This window comes from Neoarius graeffei, chromosome 10 (genome assembly GCF_027579695.1).
Source record: "Neoarius graeffei isolate fNeoGra1 chromosome 10, fNeoGra1.pri, whole genome shotgun sequence".
Taxonomy (NCBI): Eukaryota; Metazoa; Chordata; class Actinopteri; order Siluriformes; family Ariidae; genus Neoarius; species Neoarius graeffei.
This window is the reverse complement of record NC_083578.1, coordinates 76,888,683-76,913,936: the sequence shown is the minus strand read 5'-3', so window position 1 is coordinate 76,913,936 and position 25,254 is coordinate 76,888,683. Positions and strand designations below refer to the sequence as shown.

Below are 25,254 nucleotides of genomic sequence, written 5' to 3'. Positions count from 1 at the left end.
TTTGCAACTAAAAAGACCGCAACTACACTGGCAGCTTGACCATGCTTTCTAGTGTGATCGTGTTGCGCTTGCGAAAGAACTGGGTTTTCACGTCCAAACCACAGGAAGTCCATACAAGGTGATACAAACCCTAATGAGGCTGAGGTGACAATCTAGTTAAAAAAAAAAAAGTTAGAAAAATGACAATGGCCGCTTTTCTAATATTCTTATGCGGCTATTGAAAAAATGTATGGTCCGACAAAGGTGGGGTGGGGTGGGGTGTCACAGGCACCCCAGGACCCCCCAGCTACGCCCCTGTACTTGAAGACATGAAGTGACTTTTAGAAAGAAAGAAAGAAAGAAAGAAAGAAAGAAAGAAAGAAAGAACAACTCTATTCATCACACACGCTTGTGAAATTCCTCTCTATGTCAGTGAACACACAGCAGTGGGCAGCCATGCTAATAGCGCCCAGGGAGCAGTTGGGACTTAGGTGCCTCGTTCAAGGCCATCCCATCCCATATGGAAAAGAAATAGAAGAAACTTATCAAAAATATATAACTTTCCATTACCTTCAGCATACATGTCAACCTTTGGTCAATCAAACCTGTATAGCCAACCTCCAAAATCCGTATTTCCCTTATAAAATCCTTATAAGATGCAAATTAAAATAATTTACCTAAAATTTGAATGATAATTAACAATGATATATCCCAGTTACTTTTTATTCAATATTAATAACAATAAACCTTCAGAATGAATACAAAGCTCCAATGTTTGACAAAAACACAAAAGCCGCTTTTCCACTACAAACGCGGCTGAGTCGGGCTGAGCCGTGCCATGCTGAGTCGGGCTGAGCGGGGCTGTTGGAGTTGCATTTCGACTACAACCGCGCTGAACCGTGCTGGCTGGAAGTGGGTGGACACATTGGGTGGAGTTAGCGAAAGTGGGTGGACGTCAGGTGATGTCGTTAAGCAGCGCAAACAGTGACATCAGTGATCTTTTAAGCGGTAGTCTCACAACCCGGATAGTAAACAATAAACATGGAGGACATGGAGTCGTTAGTGTTGCTGGTCTTGGTGCTGTGGCTTGTTGTCACCGACAACGCGGACAGATACTGGCAAGCGCGTATAGATGAGGTGAGGCGCATAAGGCTTCAGAAATCCTCGTAATTCGTAATTCTTCTTCTTCCGGGTTTGTGGTGTTTACAGATCCCAGCGTGCTCGCGGGGCGTGTGTGGGCATGTGAGGACACTCCTCCTCACCAATCAGTGCACAGGGGAGTGTCTGCTCACGCCCCCAGCCTCACTCGGCTCGCTTTGGCTCGCTTCAGCCCCACTCCAAAACGATGCAAGTTTTAGGGGCTAAGCAGGGCTGAAGCGAGCTGAGTCGTGCTGGTTTTTGGTAGTCGAAACGCTAGCCGTGTCGGGCTGAAGTGAGCTGAAGCGAGCTGAAGTGAGCTGAAAAAGGGTAGTGGAAAAGGGCCAAAAGTGTCACTCTAATGTTCTGAATTGTACTCCATGACAGCTTTTTTAGCACGCTGCACCAATACCTCACTAGGCTGCATGTCACAGCAAGTGTCTGTGTTGATCTTGCCGGAGCGCCCATTCAGAATCTTTTCAGTCGCTATTGAAAGTCGCTCAGGTGGAAATACGCTTTTCAAACAAAATGTTACTTCCCGGTTGGCGGGATTCTCGCAATGCGGTGTGCGCATGATCAGAAGTGGAACAAAGTCTCGCTACCACAAGATAACGCGCGATTTCATAAGACTCTTTACTGGCTGTCTGTGCTTTCTGTGGTGTACAGTACGTTTGTAAATGTTATGCGCTCTTTTATCATCGTGGGAATTGATTATAGCTCTAAATAAATATTGAAGTTTTTTTAAAGAATCCGTATAACTTTATTTGTACGCCCGTATACTACGTTTATTGAATCAAATCCGTATAAAATACGCACATTCTGTATAGGTTGACATGTACGGTAGTATGTTTCATGTATTGTGCATCATATAAGGAATATGATTTACCCCTAAAAGTGGCCACTTTTGCATTACTGTCATATATTGTTCTGATAAATACGCAAATCATACAAGTTTCATTTTGTTCAAATTTACTAAGGATCTTATATCTGGTTTCACTCTTGTATGCTTTACATACAAGTTTCAGACAAAGGACAGACAATTTTTATAAGATTTATCTACATCTTTTCCATATGGGATTAACCTAACCGCATGTCTTTGGACTGTGGGGGGGAAACCGGGGAGAACATGCGAACTCCACACAGAAAGGCCCCTGCCGGGCTCGAACCCAGAACCTTCTTGCTGTGAGGCGACCGTGCGGCCTGCAGTGGCGTAAGCGGTTAGCACTTTTAATTCATAAAAATCAAGAAATTAGAAGGTGTGTCCAAACTTTGGACTGGTACTGTATATTTACTGATTGTTTATTTGCACTAACATTATAAAATGTGCTCAGACTGGATTGTAACAAAATCTTAAAGTGCCATTCCACCATTGGATGTATTCTTTGGCATAAAATACAATATATTTTATGACAACATGACTAGACAGAGAAATCTTTTAGCTTCAAAATGATATATCAAACATAATTTTTTGACAACGACAAATATATTAATTTTGCGACCAAAGTCACCTACCCTTTTAATTTCCGCGTGGTAGTGAAACGTGATGTCATCGGCAGGTTCCCCTTCTTGTGTACCACGTGTCGGTCTATTTTTAGACCAGGAAACCCCCAAAGTGAGAGAGTCATTTCTCCTCGTATATGGGGGCCAAAAAAATTGCGAAAAATTTTGAGTTAATCTTTCAGTTAGCTAGATTTATTGGTATTAGCTAGATTTATTGGTATTATTTTTATCGCGTTCTATCCGCCATTACTGATAATATGTGCCACGTCACACGTCATGTGGTACACAAGAAGGGGAACCTGCCGATGACATCACGCGCGGAAATTAAAAGGGTAGGTGACTTTGGTCGCAAAATTAATATACTTGTCGTTGTCAAAAAATTATGTTCGATATATCATTTTGAAGCTAAAAGATTTCTCGATCTAGTGAGACCATTTATATACGTTGTCAAAATATATTGTATTTTATGCCAAAGAATACATCCAATGGTGGAATGGCACTTTAAGTTTACTGAGCATGCTGAGGGAAAGAAAGAGCGGCTCGCTTTGAAACTACAACTCCCAAGTTAGCCGGCGCATAGCTGACGTCATTTGTGCGACGGGTTTTCAGTCGGGAAACAACAGTCATGGCGGATGTTATGAATGTTGGTGTGAATTTAGAGGCTTTTTCTCAAGCGATTAACGCCATCCAGGCGCTTAGATCGAGTGTTACCCGAGTGTTTGACTCACTGAAAGATGGAATGAAGAATAAAGAAACGCTTGAAGGAAGAGAAAAGGTGTTTATTACGGAATTTCAGGACAACTTACAGGCGGTGAATCGCGACTTGACGTGAGTTCATTACAACTGCAGTGGAACTTTATTGGAACCGGCAGTGTTGTGTTTTTAGGACTGTAGAGTGTTATAACTATGACTTAGTGCACTATAAGTAAGACAGAACCCCTCAGTGTAGGTCTGTGAGTAGGCCCATGCTTCACTGTGTACAGTCCTCCTCACCTGGGGAATTAACTCAACACATAACTGCATAATTCTACATCAATTCTGTATATTTCTATGAATAAATCAACATCCCTACTGGATTTTAAATAGCTTACATAATAACCTACATTTTCCAGTTAATATAATATAATATAATATAATATAATATAATATAATGTCTCATGGGTTGCCAGATTGACGGTTTTAAATCTCAGTGAGATGAAGTGTAAGGGAGCCCCCCCCCCAAAAAAAAAACAACTGCTTGGCATTTTGTAATGAAACTGGAAATTACTCGAATTGAGATCATGTATCTACACAAACTAGTCCATAATATTTCACAGTTATTCCACGAAATCGAGTCGTACATGAGCTGATCGCCGACAAGGCGCGTAGCACCGAATCAGCTATAATCCATGTACGACAAGATTGAGTGGATTAACTGTTTCATTCTCTCCACATTCACTGGATTTTGAGAAACGGAGCATTTTTATTTTTTGCAAATTCGATAAATAAAAATTCTCATCTCATCTCATTCTCTCTAGCCGCTTTATCCTTCTACAGGGTCGCAGGCAAGCTGGAGCCTATCCCAGCTGACTACGGGTGAAAGGCGGGGTACACCCTGGACAAGTCGCCAGGTCATCACAGGGCTGACACATAGACACAGACAACCATTCACACTCACATTCACACCTACGGTCAATTTAGAGTCACCAGTTAACCTAACCTGCATGTCTTTGGACTGTGGGGGAAACCGGAGCACCTGGAGGAAACCCACGCGGACACGGGGAGAACATGCAAACTCCACACAGAAAGGCTCTCGCCAGCCCCGGGGCTCGAACCCAGGACCTTCTTGCTGTGAGGCGACAGCGCTAACCACTACACCACCGTGCCGCCATTTTTATTTTCTTTCTTTTTCAATTTTCTTTTTTTTTTCTGTGTGTTTGTGTAGTTTGATGTTTGTTTGTGTGTTTTGTCCGCCGGTTGTGGTGTGGCTCCGAACCCAGTTTTGGGCGTTGGTTCCCTACAGGCCTTGGTTCGCTGTGGGTGATGCCTGCGCGCCCAGCTGTGGACTGCAGTGAGCCCGTTGCACCTTTAACATTCGTGGTTGTCCAGCGCTCTGCGCTTCAATGCTTGGCGTGATGTTCCGAGCGATGTTGCTCGGTGGCGTCGCGGCAGCTGTGCGGGCGGTTTGGGACATACCAGCGCTCTGCATGGCGGAGCTTCTCTGCTCGCTTTGTGGATCCACGGCGTGTTGTTCGGCCGATGTGGCTGGCAGCGGCGGTGCTGGAGGTGTGGGACTTGTTTTCATGTGCCTTTTGGTGGGACTGTGGCTGCTACACCACGGGAATTACATCCTGACCCCTACTTGGTGGACTTTTTACTTTTTATTATTTATTCATTTATTTATTTATTATTCTTTATTAATTTTTTTCCTTTTTTTCCTCCTTTATTATTTATTTATTTATTTTCTTTGTCTATAATTGTAAAGCGTCCTTGGGTTTCTTGAAAGGCGCCATATAAATTCAACTTATTATTATTATTATTATTATTATTATTAAAACGTCCGACAAAATCATTTCCGCTTAGAATGTAAACAAACTGGCCAAATGGCGGTAGCAATTTGTGACAAATGCTGCTATAATAATAAGAATTGCTGAAAACAATTATGCTTCCAAAACGGAGCATTTTTACTTTTTGTAAATTCAACAAACAAAAACTTTTATACAAAACATGAATTGATGATGGTGTTGATGATGATGATGATGATGATGATAATACTTGAAAAAATAAAAAAGGTACGTTCTTACTATCCATCCATCCATCCATTATCTGTAGCCGCCTGTACTGTTCTACAGGGTCACAGGCAAGCTGGAGCCTATCCCAGCTGACTATGGGTGAGAGGCGGGGTACACCCTGGACAAGATTTGAAATAGCTTACATAATGACCTACATTTTACAGTTACTATAATATATCATATAATAAGGGCGGCATGGTGGTGTAGTGGTTAGCGCTGTCGCCTCACAGCAAGAAGATCCGGGTTCGAGCCCCGTGGCCGGCGAGGGCCTTTGTGTGTGGAGTTTGCATGTTCTCCCCGTGTCCGCGTGGGTTTCCTCCGGGTGCTCCGGTTTCCCCCACAGTCCAAAGACATGCAGGTTAGGTTAACTGGTGACTCTAAATTGAGCGTAGGTGTGAATGTGAGTGTGAATGGTTGTCTGTGTCTATGTGTCAGCCCTGTGATGACCTGGCGACTTGTCCAGGGTGTACCCCGCCTTTCGCCCGTAGTCAGCTGGGATAGGCTCCAGCTTGCCTGCGACCCTGTAGAACAGGATAAAGCGGCTACAGATAATGAGATGAGATAAATCTCTGTTCAACTCCAAAAACAAACTGCTTGACATTTTGTAATGAAACTGGAAATTACTCGAATTGAGATGGGCATGTATCTACACAAACTAGTCCATAATATTCCACGAAATCGAGTCGTACATGAGCTGATAGCCGACGAGGCGCGTAGCACTGAATCAGCTAAAAGCAGGGATCGAAATGGGCGGTCGCCCACTCGCCAATGCGAGTTGGAAAGGGTACGGGCGACTAGTGACAACATGTACTCGACCGAGTGGGTGACTGGCTCGCCACGCTATATATATCAAACTACTCACTGCCTCGATGGTTTCTATCAACGATTCTCGCCCATTTTAAGCAGAACTTGGTCTATTTTACCGTTTTTTACGATAATTTCAATAGATTTTGTGAGACATTTGTCAAGTTGGCATAGACGCGGGTGCTCCCATATTGTTTACGTGCGCAGTATATACCACTACATGCAGCATGACTTCGCGAAGTTTCGTTTCTTCCTGTTCATTTTCGTTGCTGCCAGTGAAGACGAATGTAACTTGAACCGCTACTGGTCAGATAGATTAGACCCCCACGAAGTTTAATAGTCCTTGGCTTGACATTTCTGACAGCTATCAAAACAAACGGATATCGCTCAACAAGTATGGAGGAGGGTGGTGATGAGCCAGAGCAGCCTGCAGGTGATGAGAGGGAGTATGTGGCAGGAGATGTAGAGCCCCAGGAGAGACGGAATGAGGAGGTGGAAGATGAAGATGACGAGGAGGTGCAGCATGATGTGGTGTATGACCCAATAGATGATGATGATGATCTGGATGAGGGTTTTGAAGATTGTGATGATAATGAGATGACTGAGGAAAAAGTTTATAGACAGTTGAAATTGATCACTCGTGTATAATATGGTTGGATTATATGAATAAATATATAAAATCGGCTTGAAATCTGTAATTATGAATACGGACCAGTGCTACTCCATTCGGACCAGTACCTCTGAGAGGCACAGGTCCAAATGGACCAGTGCTCCCAAATTCCCGTTTCGATCCCTGTATAAACCATGTACGACGAGATTGAGTGGAATAACTGTTTTATTCTCTCCACATTCACTGGATTTTGAGAAACGGAGCATTTTTATTTTTTGCAAATTCGATAAATACAAATTTTTATACAAAACGTCCGACAAAATCATTTCCACTTAGAATGTAAACAAACTGGCGAAATGGCGGTAACAATTTGTGAAAAATGCTGCTGTAATAATTGCTGAAAACAATTATGCTTCCAAAACAGAGCATTTTTACTTTTTGTAAATTTGACAAACAAAAACTTGAATTGATGATGATCTCATCTCATTATCTGTAGCCGCTTTATCCTGTTCTACAGGGTGGCAGGCAAGCTGGAGCCTATCCCAGCTGACTACGGGCGAAAGGCGTAGGGCTGTAACGATATGCGTATCGAAATCGCGATAGGCAGAGCCACGATCCGTGCCGCGATACAAGAAGGCAGAATCGCGGTACACCCTTTCTGACTTCTCCTCAGCCCAAAAACAGAGGTGCTTCCAAACTTCAATTTATGAATACTTTTTCTTTTTATTTAAATTACATTTTAAACTTACTTAAATTACTTTTATTTTTTATATCTATTAGGAAGTCGTTTTTTCGCCAACCTGCAACAATCTTCTGCGAGTCACGCAACGTCCACACTCGCCACTGGCAGAGCATTCATTTCTTTTAAGCGGTCGCCATTCTGGTTGCGACGCGGGGAGCGAATCTGTAAACAAGCAGCTCTTTGGCTGGCTAGGTGTGCCACAAGCCAATCACAATCACTTGACCGGAAAGGCATGCAGTGTTGCCAGATTGGGTGGGTTTAGGTGCTTTTTGGCTGGTTTTGAACATATTTTGGGGTGGAAAACGTTAGCAATATCTGGCAACACTGAAGGCATGTCTGCTTGGGCGGAAGCCTTCTGCGGCAGTTACATTTTGACACGCGAGCAATGTTTCACTATAAAAATTCCGTAATTTCCATCTGTTTTCCGCGATCACAGAAAATCATTGGCCCTATGAGAGTGAGACAGTGAGAGCCACCCCCCCAAAAAAAAATCTTAACGGATTTACACAATTTGGAAAAATGACTTTTTCAGAACGGAAAAAAACAGAGCTTCCGGCTCAACAGTATTATTTTGAGAAATAAAACAATCTTTGGATATACATTTGTTCATTTTTGCATACATATTACTCATTCTCTGCAGTGGTCTGAATTATTTGTTATTAAATAGTTAATGTAAGTAAGTAAATGTTAAGTCAAATTTACTACTTTTAAAAAAACATTTAAAAAAAAAAATCGTGGGTGTATCGAATCGTGGGTCAAAAATCGCGATACGAATCGAATCGTGAGTCGGGTGTATTGTTACAGCCCTAGAAAGGCGGGGTACACCCTGGACAAGTCGCCAGGTCATCACAGGGCTGACACATAGACACAGACAACCATTCACACTCACATTCACACCTACGGTCAATTTAGAGTCACCAGTTAACCTAACCTGCATGTCTTTGGACTGTTTCGTTTCCGAGTAGAGTTTTTATTTCATCCTCGGGTTGGTTCAGCAACACGCTCTGCCATTTTGTTTTTCTCTACTGATGGTATTGCTGGGTTTCACGTGACGTCACATCCGCCTCATTAGTTATTCAAAACTTCAGCTGGTGGTCTACCAAAGCTCAGTTGACAAAGCATTTGTACGGAGAAGGTGCGTTGCTCGCATGAAAAATGCCTTACGCTTGCGTTGTTTTAAGGCCAATTTATGCTGACAACCCAGTCCTCGCAAATAGCGTCGCAGACAGTGTCTGCATAGCCCCCCCCCCCACCTTCGCAGACGCTCTGCGCGCACCTCCCAAAAATTGTGACCACCGCAGGAGCCTCGCAGACAAGAGGGCTCTGATTGGTCCACTCTACATCCGCTGTACACGCACTTCCGCTTCCCTACTTTCCCGGTTTGGTTTGTTTTCACGACCGGCATTTTAAAAAACACGAGCGAAGATGGAGCAGCACGGAGAGCGGTTGATTGAGGAAGTACGGACATCTATACGACTCCAGTTCTAGTCATTATAAAAAAAAAAAAGTTCTAGTCATTCTAAGTAACCGGAGGATAAACACTCCACTAACCACACCCACCAACTACTCCTAGCGACTTCGTGCCCCCTTGCGTTGTGCCGGTGAATAACATCGCGCACGCCTATTACTCCCCGCTCAACAATAAATTACAACTGTCTGCGAAAAGCTATCTGCGAAAGCCTTGTCGCAAGAGCATGCAGAGGCCCTTAGGTTGTACAAATCGATCAAATCGTGATCACATCCGCCTCATTAGTTATTCAAAACTTTAGCTGGTGGTCTACCAAAGCTCAGTTGACAAAGCGTTTGTACGGAGAAGGTGCATTGCTCGGATGAAAAATGCGTTACGCTTGCGTTGTTTTAGGTTGTTCGAATCGATCAAACCGTGAAACTGATAAGTTTCTTCAGGGTTCCCTGTGAACTAATAAAAAAAGGGTGAACGAACACAGGATTTCACAAAAAGACGTCGAGAAAGGCGGCTTTTGAACCTCTCACTGAAATCGAAGGGAGCCGAGTCGAAGCATGCTGGAGTTTGCAGTGATCACTTGGTGAAAGGTTTGTATCTCCCTCTCAGCTATGTCGCTAGTATTTTCCAAGCACTTTTCTTGAAATGTTTCGTTATTTTACGGGACCTTTTTTTAGTCACAAAGCGCTTAAGTCCCCAACTGTTTCTTTGTTTCCTCCTCACAAAGTCCATATGCATGAAGGTCGCGACAAAATTCTTCCCCAGCCGTACAGTTACAATGCACCGTGATCACGTCTCCCTCTCGTTTAACTAAGATCCAGGTCTTTAAAGGGGTTTCTGATGATCTTTGTGAATGATTTAGCTGAGAGATAAGAGCCAACACAAGTGAGAATCAAGCCAACTGTTGTTTGTTTACGCTTCAACTTGCAGCACTTCGTTGTAAAGACGCGAACGAAAAGCTTAAAAATAAAACCATACTTACACGGGCAAAAACAATCCAGGATTCATTCGGCAGCGACTTGATCGCGAGGTCCTTTACCCAGCCACGTACAAAACAGTTGTAAGCCTCCATACTCTTCCACGCTTTCATCTGTTTTGCGGTGTAGAAGGACGTCTGCAACACCAGATAGTTCGAGATGTCGGGGAACTCGACTGAAGGGTTGTTTTCGAGATCGTATGACAAATCCTTCTTTCCCAGACTGTGGGGTCGATTCCATTGCACATAGCAATCTTCTGAATATATCTAAAGCCAGCAGTGGCTTCTAGATTACGAGCGTACTCTGATAACTTATCGCTAGTTGTTTGCACTACGGCAGCTGTTTAGACCAGCGGTCCCCAACCTTTTTTGCGGCACGGACCGGTTTGATGTCAGACAATATTTTCACGGACCAGCCTTTAAGGTGTGGTGGATAAACTGTGGTATTTTCTAAATATAGTAATAAACGTGAATCCACTGTGTACTCGTATGCAACTTTATTAGCAGCATCCTCGTAACATCGCGTCAGCAACATAACATGAGTAATGTCCTCTCTCCAACATTCTTGGTCGCTGAGATAAGCGTCAAGAGCAGAGCATGTGAGCGGAGCGGACGAATTTTGAAAAGAGCGCGGAACGGGATTTTTTTTTTTTTCAAGGATGGGAAGGATGGAGCGAGGCAATGGCCCGCTCCAGTTTCGCCCCGTTACCGCTCACATCACGAGTCTGAAGCATGCCCAACGTGGCTCAGAATGAACGACAGCGGTGTTTGTTTGCCACCTGCGCTCCGCCTGCTCATGATGCGTTGAGGCGGCTCGGAAAAACGCGTTTCCACGTGTTAAAAATGAATTAAGTGGTTGTAATGGCTGTAAAAAGTGCGGAGGGCAGAGATACGGGAAGTGCTCCGCGTCCGCTACGCGCATGCGTGCACGTATTTTTCGAGCGAGCGCGGAGTGGAGCGGGATGCAATCTTGGTGGAGCGCTGAGCGGTAACGGGCGAAGCGGCATGGTGCAACATTGAGCGGGGAGCGAGCGGAGCGACCACCTCCGTGAGCGAGGACCGAAATTCTCGCCGCTCCACTCCGCTCACATGCTCTGGTGAGTTATAGACGGATGTAACGGAGAGAATCCGGTCATTTTTCAAAATCAAACATCGTTCAGACTCGGATAATGAATGAAACGGAAATAGTGCAGGTTATTTATTCTTTCTGTGTGGCCCGGTACCAAATGACCCACGGACCGGTACCGGTCCGCGGCCCGGGGGTTTGGGGGCCGCTGGTTTAGACCACCAGCTATTTCACCTCCGGTAAAACCGCTAAGAAAAGTCACGTGACTGAAACCCAGCAATATGAGCTGATATCCTAGTAGTAGAGTAGCCAATCAGAGCGCACAATTGCTCATATCCAGTGAATGTGGATAGAATAAAATTTGATGTCCTATAATATCCTCCAGTATAAAGGGGATAAGGTAGAAGCCATGGCCTAATGTTTAGAGAAGCAGCTTTGGGACCAAAAGGTCGCCAGTTCAATTCCCTGAAACAGCAGGAATGGCTGAAGTGCCCTTGAGCAAGGTGCCTAACGTCTGACTGCTCTAGATAAGAGCATCTGCTAAATGCCTGTAATGTATTATTGACTGTATGGGGGACGATGAATTATGAATGCATTAAGTATTCACCTCTGTGGTATGTGAGCAAAATTTTCAGCACGGTTAAACGCTAAAACAAATGGTACAGATAGAACGAGCTTGAAAAACACTTTAAAGTGATGCCAAGCTCGAGTTTCAAACAAAGTGGGGCATTACGGCCCTGTAGGGTATTATTCGGCCCCACTCCATTGAAAATGCATGGAATTTATCACCAGCGCGTCAGACATTATTTATTTGCAGATTACTCAGAAACCAGTCAGAATGCGTGATAACTGAAACCAGTAAAATGAAATGGAAATTGAAAGTTGGACTCTTCTTCTGGGGGCTTACTGGCCAACACCTGTAGGGAATAGGTTCTACTGTTTAAAGGTCCCATGGCATCGTTTTTTCATTAATTGTGCGGTGGTCTCTCGTATGAATGAACGCCCTGTGAGCCGGTTTTGGTGAAAAAAATGCTGTGGTTCTCCTGTTTCAGGCTGTTCTAGTTTGGTGGAGGAGCGGGTGGCGGGAGAACGACAGAATTTCAGCTCTTCTCATTAATATTCATGACACGTAAACGTGTTATTGGCTAACAGCACTGTGACGCTACCTCCAGTGGGTCAGAACAAGCGGATGTGGGTGTCTTACTATGGCGAGAGAGAAGGAACAAACCGCGAAGGGAAAAATACCGCGCGCTGACGTCGTTAAGGTGCGACGCGAGGAAATAAAATAAATTCAACAAATGTTTGGGTTTTTACTGAACAAACAAACAAATAAAATGAACGAGTGACTTAAAAAAAGAATGTGGGTGTCTTTGTAAAAACTGTTTTGATTGGCTGTTATAACAGAGCATGCTGCATGCTTTTTGGTTTTGTAGCGCAGAGTACCTGGCTAACTGCAGGAAGCGGTTAGCTGCACAGCTAATGTAGCCATTGCAAGGCTAACGTGGCACCGATTTTAAAACACGGCAAAACGACTTAACAGTTATACACTTACTTGTTCGCTGTTTGTGGCTGATGCGGCAGGGATGCTTGGTACGGACCCAGGCTTCAGTGACAGTTGATGTGCAAAACCTGCCCTGTACTGTCCCAAGTTGTGGAAACATTCATCAGGAAAATGCTTCCGACAAACATACACCGTCTTAGGTAGACTCGACGGCGTATTATTGGAGTAAATAAAATTAAGCCACTGCGTCTTCAGGGACTCTCCCGTCGGCAGTAAAAACAGACTCCTTTCTGTGTTGTCACATCCATGTACAGCGCAACTTCCATGTTTGGTGGCAACTTTTGAGCTGGGTGGGCAATCCATACAGTGGGTGGGAATCCAGAGGGGGGGCGTGGGGATCATCTCCCTTGCTGACGTAGTAAAGGGAAGAGCCTATCAACGTGCCATTTTGATGCGCCATTCTCAAATGTTGACAAAGGTTGGGCATAGTTTGGTTTACACATTATGAAATTTCTAGCCACTGGGGTGACTTAAGAAGGTCAGAGGAACTCATTTTAACGTTAAAAAACCTCAGAAAGTGAAAATTTCATGCCGTAGGACCTTTTAAAAAAAAAAAAAGTTGACTTGTTTGAAAACTTTTGCATTTTTATCATTGGATTTGATGCCAATTAATTTGTAGTTATGTGTTTGTTCTATTACACTGTTAATCAAGTTATATCTTTATATCATGTACTTAAAAAAAAAAAAGTATGGGATCTAATCCCCCTCTGTGCTCTGTACACTGAGCAATAACAAAGCACTGGTCATTTGAAACTTGCATTAATTAGTATTATTTTCTTCGCGGTCTGGTTTCCATCAAATCCTGCGCTCTGATTGGCTGGCGAGCGGGTCCGTATCCTACGGTACGAACCCCAGTTATGGACCTCTGGCGACTCGCTCGTTCACAACAACAACAAACATACAGTAGTAGCATTTTTTTGTCAACATTTATCTTTTTTTTTTTTTTATAAGATTATCAAAACTCTTATAAATTTTGCCAGCATTTCTCAGGAGAATAGCATTAATTTTACAGCATGGATAGCGATAACGACAGTTTTCACAGCGAAAGCGAGTTTTACTCCCCTGAGGAAGAAGAAATAAAAGAAAACATTTCAGGAGAAAGCTAAAAACCTCTAACTGTCGCTAATGCCGAGCAAAAACATGGCTGAATCCTGAATGACTCCTATTTGTATAAATAGGGGACTACATAGGTGGCAAAATGTAGTTTTTTTCCTGCCATGGAAGTGCACTTGTATACCGAGGAGGAAGCCATTTGCATTACAGCCGTGAATGAGGATTCAAAATGGCAGCTCGGTTCGACTTCCCCTTTCGGGTGCTCTTGTTTTCTGTTAGAATTTGGTAAAGAAAAAAATAAATATATTATTTACCAGCTTAAGGTCGGTCCGTATGGTGAAATACCGTGACCTCGGCCTTGAATACTGACCTCGGCCCAGAGGGCCTCGCTCAGTACTTTCAAGACCTCGGTCACGGTATTTCATGATACGGACCTCCCAGCTGGCAAATAACATATATTTATTTTGTCCTGTGCTTTCCATTGAAATTAAAGCAAAACCCGTAGCCCGAAATGTAAAACTAAGAATTTGAAAAAAAAAAAAAAAATTTTTGTTACGACTTTTTAAAATGTGTCAGATACTGACTCCCCTAATAAAGCGCCTTATATAAGAAAGCGAAGTCTGCTCAGAACTTTTGGTGTGAAACATTCAGGAATCATTTCCCTGTAATCGAGTTCATGATTATTTACATTCTTGGGCCACAGAACGACATTTTGCCAGCAATAAAACTCATCTTCATTCAAATTTATTGTAATTTCATTTATTTGTAGTTAAGTATAAAAGCTCACAGTCTATTACAGTTTAAAGACTGTTTGTTTGTTTTTTGCTGAAGGTGACTAAAATAATGATGTTATGAGCCAAAAAAGCCAATGAGCTCACAGTCACAGTGGTTGAAACTGGAAGTGACCAGTTTGAAAATGAAGTGTGTGGTTGTGCTTTTTGCGCCGGTGTCCTCAATCAGAATCCTGGAAATTCCACAAAACAAGCCGGTAGTTCAGACCCTTTTGGGAGCACCATGAACGGCAGGAGGAAATCCTGATCACGGCGAAGGAAACCAAGATGAAGCTGCAAATGGTAGAGATGGGCGCATACCTAAATTAATGAACTAAATTAGAATTATCTCATCTCATTATCTGTAGCCGCTTTATCCTGTTCTACAGGGTCGCAGGCAAGCTGGAGCCTATCCCAGCTGACTACGGGCGAAAGGCAGGGTACACCCTGGACAAGTCGCCAGGTCATCACAGGGCTGACACATAGACACAGACAACCATTCACACTCACACTCACACCTACGGTCAATTTAGAGTCACCAGTTAACCTAACCTGCATGTCTTTGGACTGTGGGGGAAACCGGAGCACCCGGAGGAAACCCACGGGGAGAACATGCAAACTCCGCACAGAAAGGCCCTCGCCGGCCACAGGGCTCGAACCCGGACCTTCTTGCTGTGAGGCGACAGCGCTAACCACTACACCACCGTGCCGCCCAGAAATTAGAATTAATTTAATAAATTAAATTAGTTCTGATGCAATCAGACGTCATACAGTAAGATGAATGGAGTTGAAATTTGCACGTGTCATTTGATCTTAATATAGATACACCTGCTCCTGAACGAGCCCCAGAGTGTGAGAGAGAACAGACCCCAACACACAGCGCCATGAAAACCAAGGAGCGAGCAAAAGTTCAGGACAGAATTCTGTAAAAGTGTTATAGGTTTAGTGAGAAAAAAAAAAATTCCCAAACCACCATCACCTCCTTCTGCTTCTCTTCCTCCTCTTCTTTCTTCTCCTCCTCCTCCTCTTCCTCCTCTTCTTCTCCTCTTCCTCTTCTCCTCCTTTCTTCTGTTCCTCCTCTTCCTCGTCTTTTTCTCCTCCTTTCTTCTTCTGTTCCTCCTTCTCTTCCTCGTCTTCTCCTCCTCCTCTTCTCCTCCTTTCTTCTTCTGTTCCTCCTTCTCTTCCTCGTCTTCTCCTCCTCCTCCTCTTCTCCTTTCTTCTTCTGTTCCTCCTTCTCTTCCTCTTCTTCTCCTCCTCCTCCTCCTCCTCCTCTTCTCCTTTCTTCTTCTGTTCCTCCTTCTCTTCCTCTTTTTCTCCTCCTCTTTTCCATCTTTCTTCTTCTGTTCCTCCTTCTCTTCCTCGTCGTCTTCTCCTCCTCCTCTTCTCCATCTTTCTTCTTCTGTTCCTCCTTCTCTTCCTCGTCTTTTTCTCCTCCTCCTCTTCTCCTCCTTTCTTCTTCTGTTCCTCCTTCTCTTCCTCGTCTTTTTCTCCTCCTCCTCTTCTCCTCCTTTCTTCTTCTGTTCCTCCTTCTCTTCCTCTTCTTCTCCTCCTCCTCTTCTCCTCCTTTCTTCTTCTGTTCCTCCTTCTCTTCCTCGTCTTTTTCTCCTCCTCCTCTTCTCCTCCTTTCTTCTTCTGTTCCTCCTTCTCTTCCTCTTCTTCTCCTCCTTTCTTCTTCTGTTCCTCCTTTCTTCTTCTGTTCCTCCTTCTCTTCCTCTTCTCCTCCTCCTCCTCATCATCTTCTCCTCCTACTCCTCTTCTTTTTCTTTTCCTCCTCCTCCTCTTCTTCTCCACCTCTTCTTCTTGTCCTCCTCTTCTTTCTTTCTTTCTTTCTTTCTTTCTTTCTTTCTTTCTTTCTTTCTTTCTTTCTTTCTTTCTTCTCCTCCTGCTGTTGCTGCTGTTCGGGGTCACCACAGCAGATCATCCTTCCCAATTTATGATCTGCATATTTGATTTGGTGTAGGTTTTACATTGGATGCCCTTCCTGACGCAACCCTACCCAGTCTATCCAGGCTTGGGACCGGCATTAAATATGCACTGGTTTGTGTGGATCACCATTAAATCCATTTTCAAAAAATGGAAAGGGCCCAATAGTAACTCTGCCTGGTTCGTGACCAGGTAAAGGGGTGATTAGTCAGAGAAGCAACCAAGAGATTAAGGGAAACGGAATAACCTCTCAAATGGGTTCACAACAATGGGGGTGAATACTTATGCAATCAGAAATTTTGTTTCATTTTCAAAAAAAAAAATTGCAAACTACCTTCATGTGTTCCCTACTTCAATAATCAATAATATAGGTTATGTTGTTTAGATCATGATTATATAGAATCCCAGTTAATCCATTTCGGGGGGGGGGATACTTATGCAAGCCACAGGAGTACGGTCTGATTTTCTTGATCATGGGTCATCGCTGTAGTTTTTATTTTAACAGTTTAGTATTTGTGGTGGTGTTTTATGGCAAATTGGAAGAGCGATTAATTTGACGTCTCGGCATCTTATCTGACCCCATTCCCTTATTTTTTTCCTGCCGTCTCGCATGTTTTGTACATTTCCCAGCACCATGCCATATCTTTAACCCTAATTATGTTCTTGTATCTGCTCAGGTCTGCAGGAAAGCACTGTGATTGAGCACTTTCTGTGATTGTGCATGTGTGTTGTAGTGAGTTGGAGCGTCTGAGCAACCTGGTTGGCAGGCCGTCAGAGAGTCACCCGTTACACAACAGCGGCCTGCTGAGCTTAGACCCGGTTCAGGACAAAACCCCTCTGTACAGCCAGCTTCTACAGGCTTACAAATGGTCCAACAAGGTAAGCGAAGTGCTCCACCGTGTGCTGGGTTTATTAGGGAGAATGAATGTGGCCCAGATGTTGACATAGCTATATTTTACATCCGTGACATTTCACTGTGGTCTGTCATGTAAAGATCTCTGTGGGCATTTAATCTGAAGTCTCGCATTTATTATAACTCACATTTTTCATATGAAATACATTGCAGGTCTGAGTGACACAATTAACAGTTATTCCACGAAATCGAGTCGTACATGAGCTGATAGCTGACGAGGCACGTAGCACCGAGTCGGCTATAAGCCGTGTACGACGAGATTGAGCGGAATAACTGTTTTATTCTGTCCACATTCACTGGATTTTGAGAAACGGAGCATTTTTATTTTTTGCAAATTTGATAAATAAAAACTTTATCCAAAACGTCCGAAAAATAATTTCCGCTTAGAATGTAAACAAATCGGCGAAATGACAGCAGGATTTTGCGAAAAACGCTATAATAATAATTCTTGAAAAATAAAAAAAGATACTTTTATTCCATATTTTGTGTTTTTTAAATATTTTTTTGGGTTTTGTTTTCGAGTAGGGATTTTATTTCGTCCTCGGTTGGTTCAGCAACACGCGCCGCCATTTTGTTTTTCTCTCAGTATATGAGCTGATAGCCTAGTAGTAGAGTAGCCAATCAGAGCGCACGTTTGCTCATATCCAGTGAATCTGGATAGAATATTTTAAATAATATTGGCTGGCATTGAGTGGTATATCAGATGTATTCCATTCAGCGAGCATGATATTGGACGAGTGGAAGACAAGTTCAATATCATGCTAGCTGAATGGAATATACCTGATAGACCATGAAAAAAGCCAGCCATTATTATTATTATTATTATACACTCTTCATATCAGCATTCTCGAAGGCCAACGCTAGCTTACCTGCGACTCGGTGCTGTTAGCGCGGCAGTCCAGTTACCTTCCAGCCAGCATAGCGTTAAGCGAAGGCCAGTGCTAGCATGGTCAAGCTGAATATTATTATTTTCCCTCTGTTATTCACTTAGTTATTTTTAAAGTCCACATCGACAACTACACACAGCGGAGCGACCTGGCAGCCAAAATTTTCTCAAAATCTTCCGCTTTTAATGAAGCAAACCTGGCGGCCATGTTTGTTTACAGATTGTCACAGTCACTCACTAGCATGGAAGTTTTACATCTCTAATGTCTCTCATTATCTGTAGCTGCTTTATCCTGTTCTACAGGGTCGCAGGCAAGCTGGAGCCTATCCCAGCTGACTACGGGCGAGAGGCGGGGTACACCCTGGACAAGTCGCCAGGTCATCACAGGGCTGACACATAGACACAGACAACCATTCACACTCACATTCACACCTACGGTCAATTTAGAGTCACCAGTTAACCTAACCTGCATGTCTTTGGACTGTGGGGGAAACCGGAGCACTCGGAGGAAACCCACGCAGACACGGGGAGAACATGCAAACTCCGCACAGAAAGGCCCTCGCCGGCCACGGGGCTCGAACCCAGGACCTTCTTGCTGTGAGGCGACAGCGCTAACCACTACACCACCGTGCTGCCATCTCTGATGTCTCTTTTCCAGTTTTTCAATGTCCTTTGATATGTTTTTCTCTTGTAAATATGCGTGAAGAATATCTAATGAAATTTTGGTAGCCTTTCGGGCGTTCAGTGTCTTCAGTTTCAGTTTTCAGTGTATTTATTTAGTGCTTAAACCTAGCACTGGATTAGCCTCATTTTCTCTCTCTGTCCCAGCCGACAAAGAAATGATTGTGCGCATGCGCAGCAGAAAAGTTTTGTCATTGGATCTTCGCATGAGCTCCGACGTGTGATGTCGTATTGTCTTGACAACGTGCAGTATTATAACAATATTGCACCCTCATTCTCCATTGGGGAAAGTGGCGTAATACATGGAGGATAAGCAATATGATAATATTGCATACCATCAATAAACCCGCTAGAAGGGAATAGATCACACTTTTATTCCATGGAAAAAGTGGCCTGTGTGTATAATAATTCCCGATATTTCACTCTGATGATGTCACTCCCGGTGTTTTCAAGCTGAGTAGACTCACATTGTCAAAATGGCGAACCGGTTCAAAATGAAAATTCTTTTGATTAACTTGCATATTTTTTTGTGTGTGGATGTGTCCTTATAATATAAAGAACATTACACGGTGGCGCGAAGATCCGAAGTTTATCTGTGTCATTTACTTAGTTATTTTTAAAGTCCACAACGGAGCGACCTGGCAGCCAAAATTCTCTCGAAATCTTCCGCTTTTAATGATATAAACCTGGCGGCCATGTTTGTTTACAAATTGTCAGTCACTCACTAGCGTGGAAGTTTTACATCTCCGACGTGTCTCTTTTCCAGTTTTTCAGCGTCCATTGATATGTTTTTCTCTTGAAAATACGCGTGAAGAATATCTAATGAAATTTTGGTACGACGATACGAAGTTGATCTTCTCGTGTTGAAAATATTTTCTCATTCGCTTCACTCACTCATGAATATATTAACCACTCGAAGATAAGCTTCATATCGTGTAACATCCTTTAAGCCTCGGTCACAACTGGCTGTACGTGCTCCTACGGCCGGTCTACGTGCAAGAAACGCACGGAAGGCGCGCGTGACGTGCTGATTTTCGAGCCGTAGACTGGCCGCAGACCGGCCGCAGAGGTTCTTTGTCATGTCAAACAAACTCTACAGGCGCTTACGTTTTTTTCAGGTTGCAAGACAAACTTACGGCCAACGTGCGTCTTTCTCCATGAACAAAAAAACGCAGCGATTTGGGAAACGCCAAAAATCACACGGCCAAAAAATCGCATGTCCGGTTGTGACCTAGGCTTTATATGTCACCTTAGATGCTGACGTTCTGTTGTGTTATACGTCACGCCTCTGGTTGCAAAACGCCGGCAGGCTGTGTAAGGGCCTCTGCATGCTCTTGCGACAAGGCTTTCGCAGATAGCTTTTCGCAGACAGTTGTAATTTATCGTTGAGCGGGGAGTAATGGGTGTGCGCGATGTTATTCACCGCCATAACGCAAGGGGGCGCGAAATCGCTAGGAGTAGTTGGTGGGTGTGGTTAGTGGAGTGTTTATCCTCCGGTTACTTATAATGACTAGAACTGGAGTCGTTACTGTGTAATGTACTGCCGATTGATTTTTCTTTAATAAAAAAAAAAACTGGAGTCGTATAGATGTCCGTACTTCCTCGATCAACCGCTCTTCGTGCTGCTCCATCTTCGCTCGTGTTTTTAAAAATGGCGGTCGTGAAAACAAAACAAACCGGGAAAGTAGGGAAGCGGAAGTGCGTGTACAGCGGATGTAGAGTGGACCAATCAGAGCCCTCTTGTCTGCGAGGCTTCTGCGATGCCAACAATTTTTGGGAGGTGCGCGCAGAGCGTCTGCGAAGGTGGGGGGGCTACGCAGACACTGTCTGCGACGCCATCTGCGAGGACTGCGTTGTCAGCATAAATTGGCCTTAAAAACACACGCCAGCACAGCTTTATTTGGTTCAGTGTTAATCACTAAAGCCGGAATGCTGAAGGATCTTGTTTATGGCAATATTGCAAATATTTATGGCAAAAAAAAATTGCGAAATAAACTTCTCACATAAAACCTTACAACATAAACAATTATACAGTTTTTTTTTTTTTTTTAAGCATCAATCAATCCATCAGTCCTGCATGTCCCACTGAATCATCACTTTCCCGCTGCTGTACTTATAAGACTTTTTAACAGGCTTGTTCCAGTAAGGCCACATTATTCAGGTTACTTGTGTAATAAATTTCCTCAGCTCGCTCCTTTCCTCCTGCTCCGACTGCTGAGAAGGAGTTTCACAACTGCATTTCACTTTAAAAAAACAAAACAACGGACAGCTGGTCACTTCAGCTCGATGGTTTAAATGCAGTCTTAAGGATGCTGAAGTGGTTTGTAATGGAGCTTAAGTCTTGAATCAATAGAATATTATCAATAATTTATCCGAGATCGTGTTCGGATGGAGGACGGAAGATATCCGAGGAGCACGAGTACTTCAGGTGAGTTGGTCATTATTCTTCTTGAAATATTTACCGGTCCGGGACGAGTTGAGTTTTTAGAGAGTCATCATTTAGTATGCATAAACAAGACTCAACCTCATCATCCTAAATCACACGAGCTTTCCTTTACGTTCTCCCCCCCCCCCCACCCCCCCCCCCCCCCCCACTTACTTCCATGTCCGTGTTTCTCCTTGCCATTAAAAAACCAGTCCTTTTTATGACATTGTCTGCACTCGCACCCTCGGAAATCCACGTAAATAGCTCAGAAATCCACAAAAGTAGTTTTCTAAGTGTCTGGATTAATAGTAGGTCCTTGACACAATCCTCTTGATTGTCTGCAGATGGCACCTACTCCTGAGAGCACACACTCGAGACTCAACAGATGCGGACCTTTTTAACAGGGTCTCGACATCTTGACGTTTTCCCAATATCCATTACAGCCAAGGATCTCGAATCTTTTGATCATCAGTACTTTTGTGCACTTGAGTGCGTTTCAAAAGGATTCGCTAAATTTTCTTAAAGGACGCTTCCCTTTTATTCCACTCCTCTTTGATGTGCTCAGGTGGATACACGGGCGTCTTGATTGATCTTGCGATGACGGATATTTGCGTGTCGCTGTTGGATGCTCGCTGGAGCGAGCCTGCTTCGCGCGACACGCCTGATCTGATCATTAGATGTTGTGAATTAATTAAAACTTGTCTGGACTGTAAATGTCTGGCTTGATTTCACGATAAACAAGTAGCTACAAATTTGTGGTTGACTCTTTTCGCTATCGGAGGTGTCAACGTCGTAACACTTGCGATTTTTGGCGCCTTGCAGTATTTATGGGAGATGTTTGAAAAGTTTGCTTTTTCAGCTCAAGCAATTTTGTTTTTTTTCGTTTTGGTCGGGCACAACCCAAAAGCCTAGGTCACAACCGGACGTACGATTTTTTGGCCGTGCGGTTTTTGGCGTTTCCCAAATCGCTGCGTTTTTTTTTGTTCATGGAGAAAGACGCACGTTGGCCGTAAGTTTGTCTTGCAACCTGAAAAAAACGTAAGCGCCCGTAGAGTTTGTTTGACATGACAAAGAACCTCTGCGGCCGGTCTACGGCTTGAAAATCAGCACGTCGTGTGTTTCTTGCGTTTTTTGCACGTAGACCGGCCGTAGGAGCACGTACGGCCGGTTGTGACCGAGGCTAAACTGACGATCACATCAGCTTTTCTTTGGTTAATCAGACACAAGGTACGCCACTACTCTTGCTGGAGCAGTTGGGGGTTAGGTGCCTTGCTCAAGGGCACTTCAGCCAGTCCTGCTGGTCCAAGGAATCGAACCAGCAACCTTTTGGTCCCAAAGCTGCTTCTCTAACCATTAGGCTTCCTCAACGCAATGGTCTGACTAAACTCAGATAAATTTAATTTTGCTTGGTGGAAAAGCCAGCTCACTGAAGGGGAAAGGACATGGGATGGGAAAGACATCCGTTTGCTTCTGATGGAGGTTATTTTCACGTCCTGTCAACTTGATCGATGAAAAATAACACAAACGTCAGTCTTGTCGCCGAATACAACCCGAGTGCGTGTGACTCCACTTGGAAAAAATGGAGGCGCTATCACACTGGACTTTTGCCTCACTACCTCGTCTACCAATATACGCTCGTCGGCCACTTTAATAGGAAGTTCTTCTTGGCTGCAGGAGTGGAACCCAATGTGTTCTGCTGCTGTTGCATGCTGAGATGCTTTTCTGCTCACCACGGTTGTAAAGAGTTGCTATGAGTTGCTATAGCCTTCCTGGCAGCTCTGGGCATTTTCCTCTGACCTCTCTTATCAACAAGACGTTTCCATCCACAGAACTGTCTCTCAGTCACTCAGTGTTTTTTGTTTTTCGCACCATTCTGTCTGTGTAAACTCTACAGACTGTTGTGTGTGAAAACCCCACGAGATCAGCAGTTTCTGAAATACTCAAACCTGTCCATCTGGCGCAAACCAACACCCATGCCACACTGAAAGAAAGTCACATTTTTGAGATCACAATTTTTCCCGTTCTGATGTTTGAAGAAGTGAACATTAATTAACCGAAGCTCTTGATTTGTATCTGCGTGACTGGATGCATTGTGCTGCTGTCAAGGGATCGGCTGATTAGAGAACTGTATAAAACAGCAGGTGGATGGGTGTTCCTAATAAAGTGGCTGGTGAGTGTGCGTTAGTGTTAAAATTCTGACTCTGCTAACAATGTTGGCACGTCTGGGATATGAAATACTATTTTTTTTTTTTTTAACTTCAATAATTGTGGGATGAACATTTCTTCTTATCAATTCGCAGCATCATTAAGGAAAGTTGGAAAAATATTCAGAACATCGAACCTGTGAACATGCATCTTAAAAGCTTCTGTATCCAGTGATCTCCAAATCCACCAAACGCGAGGAGAAAATAAGGAGACTTTCACATTATTTTGAAGAAAACTGCAGTGTTCCTGTGAGAGTCAATTGTTTTGTTTCATCTTGAAATAATGGAGCGGTTATGATTCTTGAAAAATTTTCACTTTTTTTTTTTAAACCAGATGTTTTTAAGAGATTGCTCGTTTGAAACATACAGGGTTTTTATTGTTTTGTGTCTAGTAACTCCAAAATCTTGTGGTTTTTAGCGATGGTAAGGTAAGTGGTGCAACGTGGGAGGCGCTCACAAACTTCACAGACAACGATTCTAATAAACAACTTTTAAGAAATACTGTACGTAAAATAAAAAAAAAAATCACAATTACACATCACAATCTCAATACTTTAAGATCCGTAATGTCTGTTGAATCGGCTCCTAGATATATCTCCTTTTATTCTATCCACATTCACTGGATATGAGCAGTGATTGGCTACTCTACTACTAGGATATCAGTTCATATACCGTGAGTAGAGAAAAACAGAATGGCGGAGCGGGTTGCTGAACCAACCGAGGATGAAATAAAAATTCTACTTGAAAACAAAACCCTAAAAAATATTTTTTTTAAAAAAGCAACAAAATATGGAAAAAAGGATTTGATAGTAAGAACATGTATATATTTTTTTTTTCAAAAATTATTATTATTAGCATTTTTCACAAATTGTTACCGCCATTTTGCCGGTTTGCTTACATTCTAAGCGGAAACGATTTTGTCGGACGTTTTGTCTAAAGTTTTTATTTATAGAATATGCAAAAAATAAAAATGTTCCGTTTCTCAAAATCCAGTGAATGTGGATAGAATAAAACAGTTATTCCACTCAATCTCGTTGTACACTACCGTTCAAAAGTTTGGGGTCACTTTGAAATGTCGTTATTTTTGAAAGAAAAGCACTGTTCTTTTCAATGAAGATCACTTTAAACTAATCAGAAATCCACTCTATACATTGCTAATGTGGTAAATGACTATTCTAGCTGCAAATGTCTGGTTTTTGGTGCAATATCTCCATAGGTGTATAGAGGCCCATTACCAGCAACTCTCACTCCAGTGTTCTAATGGTACAATGTGTTTGCTCATTGCCTCAGAAGGCTAATGGATGATTAGAAAACCCTTGTACAATCATGTTAGCACAGCTGAAAACAGTTGAGCTCTTTAGAGAAGCTATAAAACTGACCTTCCTTTGAGCAGATTGAGTTTCTGGAGCATCACATTTGTGGGGTCGATTAAATGCTCAAAATGGCCAGAAAAATGTCTTGACTATATTTTCTATTCATTTTACAACTTACGGTGGTAAATAAAAGTGGGACTTTTCATGGAAAACACAAAATTGTCTGGGTGACCCCAAACTTTTGAACGGTAGTGTATATGGATTATAGTCAACTCGGTGCTACGCACCTCGTCAGCTATCTGGTCATGTATGACTCGATTTCGTGGAATAGCTGTTAAATATCTGATAAGGATGTCTCTACCTATTTCCACTCCTATTAAATAGGAAATAAATACGGAGTTGGAGTCCTGGTGTGGTGAATCTGTGGTGCATCCAGATCAGCCCTGACGCTCTTCCTCTACATGTGGTGCTCTCATTG

At 43.2% G+C, this 25,254-nt stretch overlaps 1 protein-coding gene across 1 annotated transcript in view; it reads left to right on the top strand.

The window, feature by feature from the left end:
• The first annotated feature begins 3,220 nt into the window (after positions 1-3,220).
• Positions 3,221-25,254, top strand: part of med27 (mediator complex subunit 27) — a 200,614-nt gene continuing 178,580 nt past the window's right edge. Inside the window, exons 1-2 of the mRNA XM_060930908.1 lie at positions 3,221-3,444; positions 17,089-17,233. Coding sequence (XP_060786891.1) covers positions 3,242-3,444; positions 17,089-17,233 — 348 coding nt within the window. The 5' untranslated portion in view covers positions 3,221-3,241. The remainder of the gene's footprint in view (positions 3,445-17,088; positions 17,234-25,254) is intronic.